The sequence below is a fragment of the Erithacus rubecula genome (assembly GCF_903797595.1).
Source record: "Erithacus rubecula genome assembly, contig: SUPER_Z_unloc_7, whole genome shotgun sequence".
NCBI classification, from domain to species: Eukaryota; Metazoa; Chordata; class Aves; order Passeriformes; family Muscicapidae; genus Erithacus; species Erithacus rubecula.
In genome coordinates, this window is record NW_027635539.1 from 163576 (window position 1) to 176303 (window position 12728).

General features: G+C 38.1%; 1 protein-coding gene across 1 annotated transcript in view; it reads left to right on the plus strand.

Annotated features, from left to right (window-relative positions):
• The window catches only part of CAST (calpastatin), a 49105-nt gene extending 36651 nt beyond the window's left edge, over positions 1 to 12454 (plus strand). The window contains exons 15-30 of the mRNA XM_079331684.1: positions 556 to 639; positions 1315 to 1362; positions 2811 to 2915; positions 3211 to 3306; positions 3695 to 3811; positions 4763 to 4846; positions 5335 to 5382; positions 5532 to 5627; positions 6138 to 6236; positions 6983 to 7084; positions 8096 to 8188; positions 8597 to 8650; positions 9089 to 9181; positions 10000 to 10079; positions 11217 to 11283; positions 11802 to 12454. Of these exons, the coding sequence (XP_079187810.1) occupies positions 556 to 639; positions 1315 to 1362; positions 2811 to 2915; positions 3211 to 3306; positions 3695 to 3811; positions 4763 to 4846; positions 5335 to 5382; positions 5532 to 5627; positions 6138 to 6236; positions 6983 to 7084; positions 8096 to 8188; positions 8597 to 8650; positions 9089 to 9181; positions 10000 to 10079; positions 11217 to 11274 (1257 nt within the window). The 3' untranslated portion in view covers positions 11275 to 11283; positions 11802 to 12454. The remainder of the gene's footprint in view (positions 1 to 555; positions 640 to 1314; positions 1363 to 2810; positions 2916 to 3210; positions 3307 to 3694; positions 3812 to 4762; positions 4847 to 5334; positions 5383 to 5531; positions 5628 to 6137; positions 6237 to 6982; positions 7085 to 8095; positions 8189 to 8596; positions 8651 to 9088; positions 9182 to 9999; positions 10080 to 11216; positions 11284 to 11801) is intronic.
• The last annotated feature ends 274 nt before the right edge of the window (positions 12455 to 12728 follow it).

Consider the following 12728-nt stretch of genomic DNA (forward strand, 5'->3'; position numbering starts at 1 on the left):
TTTCCTGTCTTCACTTACAGCCCAGAGAGAACAAGTTACAGGGAAACAGTAAAAATCTTCTGTTGCTGAGCTAAATTTTGACAAAAGAAGAGCTTCTTGTATTGCAGATTCAGTCAGTCTGGGCCTTCAGATAACTTAGTGGATGCATTTCTTCATGAAGGGGGCCCAGAGAATTAAAAACTTTATTTTGGTGCCAGTGATGGAAAAAGACACAGAATTCTGCCTTATGTAATCAGAGTGCCAAAGTGCAGGAAAACTTGATTATTTTGTACACACAAAAAATTCTAGAAGTACCTGCCACAAAGACAGAGCTCTAAATACTCTCTAGAGGTTTTTTAGGTTTTAAAATAATTTAGCCATATTCACATATGGCATTTAATCTTAAACCACTATGATTTTACCACAGACATTTGGCAGGAGTAAATGGAGTGATTTTAGTATGTACTATCCTTTTGTACACAGTAGGCAGAAGAATGCTGATAGGGAAGTTGTGTACATGGAGCTTTAATTTTAATTTCTTTAAGCATTCTTTTTTTAATGTTGTTTCTTTTTAAGGCAAAAGCCAAAGAAAAGAAGGAACAAAAACCTGGAGAATGTGATGATACAATCCCTCCAGAGTACAGGTTAACACCAGAGTTGGTAAGTTTTTCATATCTCCACTGCTGTGTAGGCAGTACCTGATACTTTCTTGAATTACAGAGAAGGAAAGAATGTGGGGAAAAGAAAGTATTTAAGCAAAGACTTTTTCTCTTTGGTGATTTCTGTGCCTCTGATTTCCTCCTCTTCCTTTGTGGGCATCACTGTTTTTTCCAGTCTGGCTAAAAATCTTATCTTACCCATGAGATGGGTGAGTCATCTCAAATGGCAAAATCACCCATTCCTTCTACAGGAGTGGCATTTCTTATTTCTGGCATTAAATCTCAGCCTTGTAAAATCTATCACTTAGCAGCAATGCTTTTTGGTATCACTTTGTAATGTAACCCTGAAACACTGGTGTAAAATGGTGGGAAAATTGCACTTTTTTTTTTTTTTTTTTTTTTTTTCCCTGTGGATTGTCTCCCAAAGTGATGGAGATTGCATCAAAGTTAACCAAAACAACAGCAGGATGCTTTTTGTCCCTTGTAGTGTGCTGACATCCCATTTGCTTTTTTGATCTACTTATCTGACCATGTAAAAATTCCTCGTTTAGGGGAATTCCTGTCATTGATTAATCTTGAGTATGTAATTTCCTTTACATTATGTTGGTGGTGATTACTGAGCATGGTGCTTCTTGTAACAACAGAAAAATGTCAATAAAGCATAATTTCCTTCTAGGATAAAGATGGAAAACCAATATTGCTGAAGCCTGAAGAAAAACCAAAGGTTAGAAAACTGACAGTATTGTAGGAGTGTGGCTAGATATCCTGTTTTCTCCCTCTCTGTCATCACTTCTCTCTGTGCCACGATGTAAGTCTCTTGGTCTGCTTGTGTGTTTTACTTCCTTGCACAAATCCTGCTGGTCAGAAGCATCAAGTGGAAATTGGTTTTATTGAAATTTGCTTGTCTGTGAATGAAGAACACATATAAGGAAAACGTTTAGAGAGTTCAAGACAGAAGAGAGTTACAAAAATTACTGCTGACTCAAAGAAAGGTTCTGTGGGAAGTGTTCTGTAGAGGTCTGTTGGAGCTGTTAAGGATACAGAGAGGTGAAGCAGGAAAATCTTTTGTTTTCTTGACAGTTTCCTCTTGCTAGTGATCAAATATAATGGAAAGAAAGAAAAAAGCTGCTGTGGATGTTTTCCTTATCAACAACCTGGACTTTGCAGGGAGTATCCATTGTGGCCTAGAAAGTGCAAAAGAGGATTAAAATACTGAAAGAGACAGTAGCAGATACTATTTTCACAGGAAAAAAAGTGAAGGAACTCTGCACTGAAGAAACTGAGGGCTCCACTTTGAAAATACTGTGAGCTTGTGCTGCCAGAAATTGAAAAAGCACAGGAAATCTGCTCTCCTGAAATGAGTGTGAAGATCAGGAAAATTTGAGTGCCTTCTGAGCAGAAATCTGCAATAATTCATATTATTCAGGGTTAAAGAGTGGAAGGAAGTAATGCAAAGTGCTGGAAAAAAAGGCTTTTGGTCTCCTAAAAATTTTTGTGTCAGGTCTGACATGTGTGGTTGTTTTGAGTGGTAAATGTTTGATAGCTGCACAGAAGGGAACTCCTGTCATGAGGAGAAAAAGGGACTAGCTCTGCCCTAGAGGAATAGACCCTGCTGCCAGGAGAGAGCCCTGTGGGATCACCACTGATATTTATATATCTATATATATAATATATATATGTATAAAAATACAAATATTATATATAAACACACATATATAATACAATACATGTTATATTATATTACATTTTTATATTTCTATCTTTATTTACATATCAGAAACCAAAATCAGCCAAGTGGGAAAAGCTGTGTTAACAGCTGGAAACCATCAGCCACTTGCTGTTCTTCCATGATTTCTGATGAAGTACTTCCCCCAGGATTTCAGCTAGTGTTTTGGTTTGGTTTGGTTTTTTTTGGGTCTCCATTCTGCCTTAAGCATATGCAGTGGCATTTTTCTTAGTGAATAAAGGTTACTACCTAAATGCCTTAATTCTGTTCTGTTGTACATAATTGTGAAAGGTTATTTCAGTGTAAGCTACAGATGTTTTCCTACTTTATGAGTAGCAAAGTAGCTGAAATAGAGTTCTTGAAAAAGTCAATTCAAGAGAGGCAGTGAGTCTCCCGTGTCACATATGGGATTTTTTTTTAATTGTTTGTTTGTTTGTTTGTTGCAGCCTTTGAGTGAATCTGATCTTGTTGATGAATTTTCAAAGGACTTTGCCTGCTCTGCACACCCTGCAGTTCAACCCAAAGCACCAAAGCCCTGCAGTATACTTAAAGTATGTCTTTCTGGTTCCCTGGAGAAGCTGATACTTGACAGCTTTGCTAAGACTGGGTTGTGTACTGTTCTTTAAAAAAAAAACATTTCTTCTTTTCCTATTTTACCCTTCCAATTGCCTTTAGTGTAACATGCAGTATTGGCAATCTTCATTGAACATCTTCTGCCTTTAAATTTAGACTTTTCTTTCTCACTTAATACTGTATTTACAAAAAAAAAAAAAATCCATTTAATGGGCACAGTTTGTGTTTCCTAAGCATATTCACTAAAATGTGGTTTAAATTGTTCTGTTTCAGAAGCCATCAGTTTCTATGTCTGCAAAAACCACTGAGGATAAAAAGGTCCCTTGTGCCACAGCTTGTACTGTGCTGTCTGCAGCTCCTGTGTCTTCAGTGAGTAGTGGAGCCCCTTCAGCTGGAGCTGAAGCAAAACGCACTGTTTCATTTATGGATCACCAGGATCATCATTTCAGTATTGCATGTTCTTCCTCCATTGTGGTAACCCATAAAGACTGAGTGGTTCACACACAGAAAAAAAAAACCCAAAACAAACAAACAAACAAAAAAAACCAACCAAACAAACAAAAAAATTTAAGAAAGCCAAGTCAAGCGCAAACTGTCTGGTCAGTGACCTTCCTCATAGAAGAAGCCAAATTGATAGTTCATGTGGTGTCTCCAGCTCCTACTGCCCTAAAAGGGGATGCTGTTTGTGAACCTAAGAGGGACTGCAGGAAAAGGTAAAACCAGGTTTCTTCAGACTAAAAATTGTTTTTCCCTGTAGGGAAAACCCATGCAGGTTGGTCCTGTGTCAGATGAAGCACTGGAAGCCTTGTCCAGTAGCCTAGGAAAGAGGGAACCTGATCCAGATGAAAAAAAGCCTGCTGTGGACAAAGTTAAGGTAGAGAAAAAATCTGACCCCATAAAATAGACTACTGATGTAATCACCTTCCGTGTTTCTCCCTTTCCTCAGGTCACAAAGTAGACATTATGTTTTCACTTTTTTACAAACAAAATCTCCTGTTGAAAGCAGTTAAGTTCTGCTTAGGAAGTACTGGTAGGATTTCAACACAATGAGTACCCTATGCTAATAATTCTGATTTTTGCTGTGCAGTAGTTCCCTCAATTTCTGGAAACTATTTTGTTGTTGTATTCTTCTGAACTGAAGAGGAATAAAGGTGCACATCAGGGGTAGCACACAGTATGGTCCTTTTTCTGAAGGAACCAAATTTATGATGAGGGGTTTAAATTAGGAATAATGCACAAAACTTCTGGGGTTTATATATTTAAATTGTGCCATAAGTAAGTCACTGAATTCCTGCCCAAGGGAATGCTCTTCATGGGCAGAGTCTGAATGCATGTGCCACCCTAAACCAGCTGGAATTGGCTGGAGTCAGAAATCAGCCCTTCTGGTGGCTGGAATTCTGTCAAGCCCAAGTTCCCAAAGTTTGCTTTAGTCTCTTTCCTTAGTTGGCATTTTCCCAGCATAACTTGTGTGGGGGTAATAATTTTTGAAGTGAGCCACTGGTTTCTCTCTTCAGCCTTCCTCTGCATGCAGTCCAGACAGCTGTTGAGTGGAGTTCCAAAAATGTAAAGAATTAAGACCCAGAGGTATTTTTTATTTTGATCCACTATTGTCTGTTCACTTACCTCTACTACCCTCACTGAAATAGTTAGAACCACTTCTGATGCACAGAGAAGGAAAGGGGAATGAAGGCTTTCTCAAGAGAAAATGCTTTCTTTAACTTTCATGAGATTTGTGTCTGGTGGTTGGATTGAATGAGAAAGAAGCTGATGTGCCTTTCTGTGGATAGCTGTTTTTCTCACTGTGATTACAATTTTGCCTTCACAGGAAAAAACCAAAAAGGAACAACACAAAAAACTGGGTGAAGAAGAAGAAACAATTCCTCCAGAGTACAGATTAACAGAAGCCAAAGTAATTTATTTAATATGCTTGGTCTTGCTTCCCTTTCATTCCTCAAAACATGCGGCTGAATCTGAGACTCCCATTTCATTTTGAAGCACTGATGTTTTGGTTCAGCCATTTTTATAATGTCCAGAAGTCCTGGCCTGTAGTTCCCACAAGTATCTGTCATGTATCGTTGGCTGCCTGCATGGGTGTAGAAGTGGTTTAGATGCAGGTTCCTGCAGATTAATAATTCTGTCTGAGATCAGTCCACCAGAGTCTTTCGGCAGTTTCTGATATTTTAGAAATAAATAAATTGTGATTGGTTAAAGCTGTTAAGAAAACCCCAAGGACCTGGATGTTTTAAGTGGCATCTTGAGTAGCAGCAGTAGATGCTGTGTAGGCTGCTGGTTAGGTCTCTGACCTGTGTAAATAACACTGTTGCTCAGAGAAGCTCCCAGAGTGCTTGCATTGCATAGTTGTTTAAGGTTTAATACAAGAGATTTTTTTCTTCATAGGATAAAGATGGAAAACCACTCCTACCAAAACCAGAAGAGAAGTCGCAGGTAAAAAAAGTGATGATTTCATATAACTGTTTAATTCATTACTTAACATAGCAAGTGTTGCCCAGTGTTCAGTTTAAAAATGGATATGTTACCTTCTTACTTTTTAAGAGATTTATAATCTTCTTTGTTTTTTTTCTTGCCGATGACAGCCTATGAGTGAAAATGATCTTTTAGAGGGTTTGACAGAAGGATTTTCCTGTTCTCCATCACCACCTGCACAATTACCTACATCAACTGTAGTAAAGGTGAGTATATTACAGTTCTGAAATCTGGTTTTATTTTCAAATTGTTTTGACTCTCATGTTTCCTTTATAAAGTTCTTTAAACGAAATCCAAGAACTAAAAATTTAAAATACTCCTTGCAATAATTTAATAGAAAAAACAAACAAACAAACAACTAGTCATGTGACCTTCCTTTTTACCAGTTGCTTGCATAAGTAGTGCTTTGCAGATGTGAATTATAAAAGAGTTTTTTGGGAGTATTAGATGACTTGGTGAAATCTTAGTTCTTCTGGAGCCATGTTTAACCTGTTTAAACTTCAGTTGTGGCAAGGTTTAACCCAGTGGTTGAGATGGAAGAACAAATTGAGATGAGGAACAGTTGCACAGTGTGTGTGGCGGGGTATGTTTCAGTCTGAAATAAGCAAAGCTCCTTGGAAAAATTAAATCCTAGAAATCAGCCGTGTGGGTGCTGTGTTTTGGATGTGTTTTGGGTCTGGTGAGTGTTTTTCTCTGGATCCCCTGTGTTCTTCCAGAAAGCCAAGGATAGTATCAAGCCCGTGAGTTCCTCGGATGTGATCTCTGCTGCTACGGTTTCCTCAGTGCACGCTGCAGCTCCTGCACCTTCTGCCTCAGTAAGAAACCTCTCCTGTAGGTCCTTTACCCCAAAACAAGGTGCTAAGCAGTGAGGAGAGGCAGCAGCATGGTCCGGACAGTTTGACCACCGTGGACTGTTGCAAAATTTGATAATTTATTGCTAAAATTGGCTGTTGTGGAGAAGGAAAATGTTCTGCTGGGGGGAAAAAAAAACAAAAGGAAAAAAGAATGAGTGGACACTCCATTTTCAACAAAGTTCCACAGGCAGCACCATGACCACCTTTGAATACCAGGGAACTTTCCTTCCTATGTTTATTGTAATGTTGCTCTCACATTTTGATCCATGCAGAGGGATCTTCCCCTGCTGTTCCCAGCCTGACTTGGAAGGGGAATATAAAGTCTTCCTGCCCTATGTTGGTTTTTAGGGTTTTTTTGCCATCCAGCTTCTGGATAAAATTGCAAAATGAATGGTAGTTGCTAAACAATAATGGCCAAACAATTGACAGTCATTTCATAGATCTGTTTTCATTATAGCAGCTAGGCTTGTTTATAAAAAAAGAAAACCATTCAAGTAAATTCCATAACCCTTTCTTGAAATTATATTTTCTGTAGGTCAGAAATGCTCCATATTTTTCCCCAGCTGTTGTGCTACACTGCAAGTACAAAGGGAATGCTCTTTGTTTACTCAAGTTCTACAGTTCATTAGCAGTACTTAAAGTAGATTGATGAATTACATCATTTTTGCAGCAGATGTGCTTTCACAAATGTGTTTCTGCTTTGTTAGGGAGGAAAAGAGATGGATGAAGCCTTGGATCTCTTGTCTGATTCCCTAGGACAGAGGGAACCTGACCCTGATGAGAACAAACCAGTTGTGGATAAAGTGAAGGTAACAAAAGACATTCTGAAACTTGAGGGATTTGGGGAGGGAGAGAGGTGGGAGAAAATAAACCAAACCAACAAAAAAAAAAACCAACTCCAAAACCCCCAAAATCTGCAGTGGTTCTCAGATGCTCACAAGAGTATGTGGCATTGGGATTTTAGATGTTTTAAGAATAAGGTTATTGAAGAAAAAAAAAAAAATCCATGCTCTTACATATAGGTATATCAACCTCTTTTCAGTCACTTGTTCTGTGAAAAATTATGATTTGTTTAATGTACTTTAGCCAAGTGTTAAAATGTTACATGATATTTGAAATAATTTTAGTTCAGTGCCTTTCATTGCCATTATTCTCATAATTTTTCATGTGTCTTCTTGGGCCTCAGTTTCTAAAATCAGTTTTAGAAACTAATTTTCTGGCCCTGTTTTTTTCAAGCGTGGACTTCTGTAACCACAAGTAACAAGTTCACTTAATCAGGCACATTTTTAAAATTCCGTGTTTCTATTGGTTTTGTCTTCATTTAATCTTTCATAAAATCTATAAAAGCCCTTCTGCCAACAATAAAAAGATTTCTAATAATAGTAGTAATAAATTGTAATTTGAAATAGCTAAGGTAAAGTACATTACTGGGGAAAAAAAAAACTAATCACCTTATGCTGCCTATCAATAAGTTTAAGTTGGAAACTTAGCTGGAGAAAAATGAAAGGAGAGCCCTAAAATGTCTGCATTTTAGAAAGACAAAAATGTTTTTCAGCAGTCTGCTTATAAACCTCCTTGTGGTTTTTCTGTGTGGCATGTTGATGGTAGGCTGCCAAAAGAAAAATAAATGTAGTTTTTAAAACTTTCAGGCATGAAACACACTTCATAGTGAAATGAATATGAGGGGATTTTCTCAGTCAGTTTAAAATTTTAAAGTGAAAAGAGGATATTTGTCCTAGGTGTGACATGCCCTTTGACTTGTTTATTGCTAATATTTCTAACATGGGTATTAAATTCGTTAAATAATTAAATACTTTCAGGAAAAGGCTAAATCTGAATACAGAGAAAAACTCGGAGAGAGAGATGAAACAATTCCACCTGACTATCGAAAACTTCTGGAGTCAGGAGAGCAGGTAGGGAAAAGCTTTCCCTGGTTTTTATTTGCAACTGTGGAAATTTGAGTCTGTCCCCTCTGGAATTATAAGTTGAATATGTGAGTGTCTGTACTGTATTAATATATTGGGGTAAAACATGGAAATACCCTTCAGTGAGAGTAGCTCTATCCTCACATGCTTGTAAAGCAAAAAACAAATGGGAGGGAAAAAAAGCTTTGTTCTTGGTGGGTTTTTGTTTTGTTTTGTTTTTCCCAGCTGGGCAGTATGAACAAATAAATCAGTTTGAACTACTAAAGAAATCCATTCAGAATGGTGCAGGTTCATTGGAAATCTGAATACCCAGTAGTGTCATATAGAAGTACTTGGTTTTTTCTAAACTAATCTGTCCAGTTCAAAATGAGGAAATGCTGTTTTTTTCTTCCCAAGAGTAAACCAGCAAAGCCAACAGCAAAGGATAATGCGAAACACAAAGGAAAGAAGGTAATGTTTATGATGGGGTTTATCGAGGGTTTTTTTAATATTAGTGATATTTTTTTAATATTAGTGATATTTATTCTGTGGGGTATTTTCATGTTGTGGGCTCTGATTTTGTTTCAGAGCTGTGTCACTTGATGCTTAAGGGGTGATTCATTGCAAATGTTCATTAATGCAGGAGGTAATAGAAACAGCAGTGGAGAGTAAAACTTCTGTGAGAAGTAACTCTTCTCAATAAATGCAGTTTTTATGTAAAGCTGTATAATGAATGTTGAGGAAATCAAGCCTCTTGAGAACCTCAAATAGATCTCTCTAAAATATGTGTGGAGTTCAGGTGTGTTTTTCTTTAAAAAATGGACAATTCATTAAAGCAGACATAAATTCCTCAACCACTAATTTGACTGTGGGAAGCTTTTTATGACTTCAAAATTAAAATTATTGCAGAAACCTACGGATGACAGTGCAGCTATTGATGCCTTATCAGGTGACTTTGATACTTGTGCAAAGGCTCCTGCTACTACACCCCAGCACTCAAAGGTAGGACATTTTCTGCTAATAACTTGCAAAATAAACAATTTTTCAGTCCTCACTGTTCTTTGCAGTAGCTCATTTTAGGTATACAGGAAGCCTGTCCAGATGTAGGTGTTGTCTCACTTCTGTAGTTGGGTGTATTTTGCTGTGTACTAAATATTTGGAAGAATGAAGGTATGTGGTAATTAGAGCCTTTCAGACAAGCTTGGAGAAGTAAGTTGAGCAGAGGAATGTGGTAACAGCTTTTAGGACTGTTCAAAAACTGCAGAAAGAGAAAGAAACCTTTGCTCAGTGATAGGAGGCACTGTGTAACAATGGTTGGAGCACAGCAGTTGGCTGGAGACACAGCTCAAGAGGGTTTTGTAGAGAGAAAAGCAGGGAGCAGCAAAGACTTTTAGATGTGTGAGGGAGAACAGAAGAGCTGGCAAGAGGAAAGTGGAAGGAAAGGACTGGAGAGGTCCTGCAACTGAGAAAAGGAGCAGCAGCTATGAAAGTGATGTTCACATCAGCTGTGTTTCTGGGAGGAAAGAGCTGTTTCCAAACAATTCTCAGGCAGCTGAAGACTGGAGCACTGGTGTTTTAAGTGCTGCTTCACCTGCTCATGAAATCTAGAGGTAAATATGCTGCTGCAGCATTATTGCTCAGTAGTAAATACAAAATCTGCCCATCTTTACCAAGCTTTTCTGATGCAGTCGTCTGTCAGCATGGCCTGTGCTGCTGCAAACTCCATTAAAAAGATTTTGTTTTGGCAGATGTCAAAGAAAGCAGGTGCTATCTGTACTCTATTCTCCTTGTAATTGTAATTTTTATTTTTTTCTTTGGAGTGTAGGACAAAAGTGGAAAGGAAGCTACGATCACTAAACCAAGCTCAAAGGATAAAGGAAAGCCCAGAGACCCTAAAACGGTATAAACACATTTATTATAGTATGGACAGTCATACAGGAGGTGCAGCTGGATTTGGATTTATATCACAGGGTTGTTATTTTGGGGAGAATTTTTCATCAATAGGTTGAACTTGATTTTTTTTTTTTTTTTTTTTTTTTTTTTTTAATTTTGTAAGCATGCACGTAGGAGAAAGCCTCCTCTCTGTTTCAAGGGAAATTGGCAGTAAACGTGCAAAAAAATACATATCTTTGGTGGTCTTCTGAGGGAGTTTTCAATTGTCTTCAGTGCACACTCTACAGCCTTCTCCTTCCAGACCTGTTGATCTAAGAGTCCCATTTTGCATGCCTGTATCTGCCTTGGTCAGGATCCCCACCACTTCTCTCATCCTTGACAGTTTTGATTAACAGCATCTTAAAAGTGATTAAAAAATACTCTTACCAAGTTCCCAAGTTATTATTATAATTTTTTTTTTTTTGATTAATGAAGACCTACATACTTTCATAAGTAAGTATGAATTAACATGGTGGGGAACTGCAGGCACCTGTTTCTATATTCAAAAAGGGGAAAAAATGTGGAGGGAAGGGAGAGATAAAAACAATTGCTTGACTTTTTATCCAGAAGTATAGAAAATTGATTCAGGTCAGGGTGAGGCTTCTTCCATCATGTTGTTCTTACGTAGGATCTATGCAGTAGATACCTGAATCAGATTACTACATCTGCTCTGGAAATTTTACATTTCACATATCAGTGATGGGATTTCTGGTTGTTGTTGTTGTTATTAAATCACCACAGATACCTTTTGTGTGACCTCAGAACTGACTTGCAGTTCTCAGTGTAAAACTGAGGGGTGTCTTTATCTCCTCTTCAGGAGGATGTTCTGTGCTGTGACCTGATCACAGGTGTTGGTAAAAGGGTGTTTGGGAACAGGTTATTACAAGGTCAGACACAACCCACTGTTTCTGAAAGAAAACAGTTGATGATGAAAAGGTGAAAATATTTATGCACAGCAGGAGTCACAAATACTCTCACTAAATTATCTGTACTTCAAGTGCAGATTGTATTTATGTCTGTACTGTGATTCTGACAGGTGTCTTGTCACTGCCTGATTTCAGGTTTTAGCTTGGTTCAGTTTCTTATTGTCTCATCCTCTCTCTAGGCAAAGGGACAGTCCTCCAGCAGCAAATCTGAGAAGCAGAAAACAAGCTAAACGTTAACCTTACCAGGTGCGATTTCTTCTTCCCTGTTCCCTGGGCTACCAAAGACAATTTCATGCCTGTGAATTAAAGTTGAGCTTTGCTAGCAGTCTTTAAATCAAACCAAGACATGATTAAAACTGCTGCTAAATCAAAATGCTTGGAATGACTTTTCACTTCAGGGTTCTCAGCAGGAAGGTTTTTCCGCACCTTTTATCCATTCAGTTTGTTACAGAACTACTTCATGTAGCTAAACTCCTTTAGGCTGGTGGAATTCCAAGCATTCCAAGATGTGAAGTGCTGCTTCCCTGAGACATTTTCTCTGAGTAATAAGGAGCAAGCACATCTCAGCTAGTAGTTTGGATCTTTAGGATATTAACCTCTTCAGGATATTAACCACTTTAAGATATTACCTTTGCTCTGGACCCACCTGGAGGCTTAGTTCCCATAATTCTTCCCAGATTTATGCTGTGAGTTTTATTTCTAATTAACAGAAGATGAGTACTCTAACTTTATTTTTTTGTTCTGTTTTCTCCTCCCCTCCCCAGGATCCTGCTGCATCATGTAAAATGTCTTCTTTTGTGGGTGGATGGTTATTCTTGAAGAACAAAAGCTGATGCCTAAAGAACATAGTTATTCTGGGTGGTTTTTTTATGGTGATACTTGCTGGACTTTTTCTCTTTTTTTTTTTTTTTTCCCAGTAGTAGACTCAGGTGGTTTGTTTCTTTCCCCCAGCAATTCAGTTTATTAAGACTCATATAATGTCTGACTTTATTGTCATTTCCTTCAGCATTCAGGGGGAAAGAATGCTTTCTATTTGCAGGAAATATATTGAATCAACGAAGAGCTATGCCAAAAAAAAAAAAAAAAATCCGCAGACTTTTGCACATAATCTTCACATAGTGCCTGTAAATTTCTGAGGACTTCATATGTGCTAGCATTTTTTAAAGTTGCAGTGAATGCATTAAGTATTCTGGAATATAGTGAGCTTTAGTTACCCTCAGCTGAGCTGCTCAGCATTCTGCTCAGGCCAGCTCCTGATGGGAATCTGTAGGCCAGCTGTGGGGTGGCTAAAGAATGAGAAACTGGGGATTAGCCGCTTCTTCCAGCATGTCTGGACATCAAGCAGGTATTTGGGATACTGCCTTTAGCCATAGTTAAAGCACACTAGGACAGGACTTTTTTTTTTTTTTTTTTTCTTTTTTTTTTTTTCTTTTTTTTATTACCATTATTTCCAATTGTATCTGTGTTGTTAGCTCATAATTTCAGGAGTCTCCTGGACTGGACAAATAAATGTAACAGCTACCAGCACACAACAAGGGTGGGGAAAGAAAGGAGGGTCACAACCCTCAGCAGCGATCAAAGCTCAGATCCCGGGGCAGGCTCCTTTTTATCTTTATTTTGCACTGTTTCTAGTCCTCCTGTTCCTGGCACTCCAGCAGGGAATGCAGGGATGGGGCTGAAGGTGATGCTGC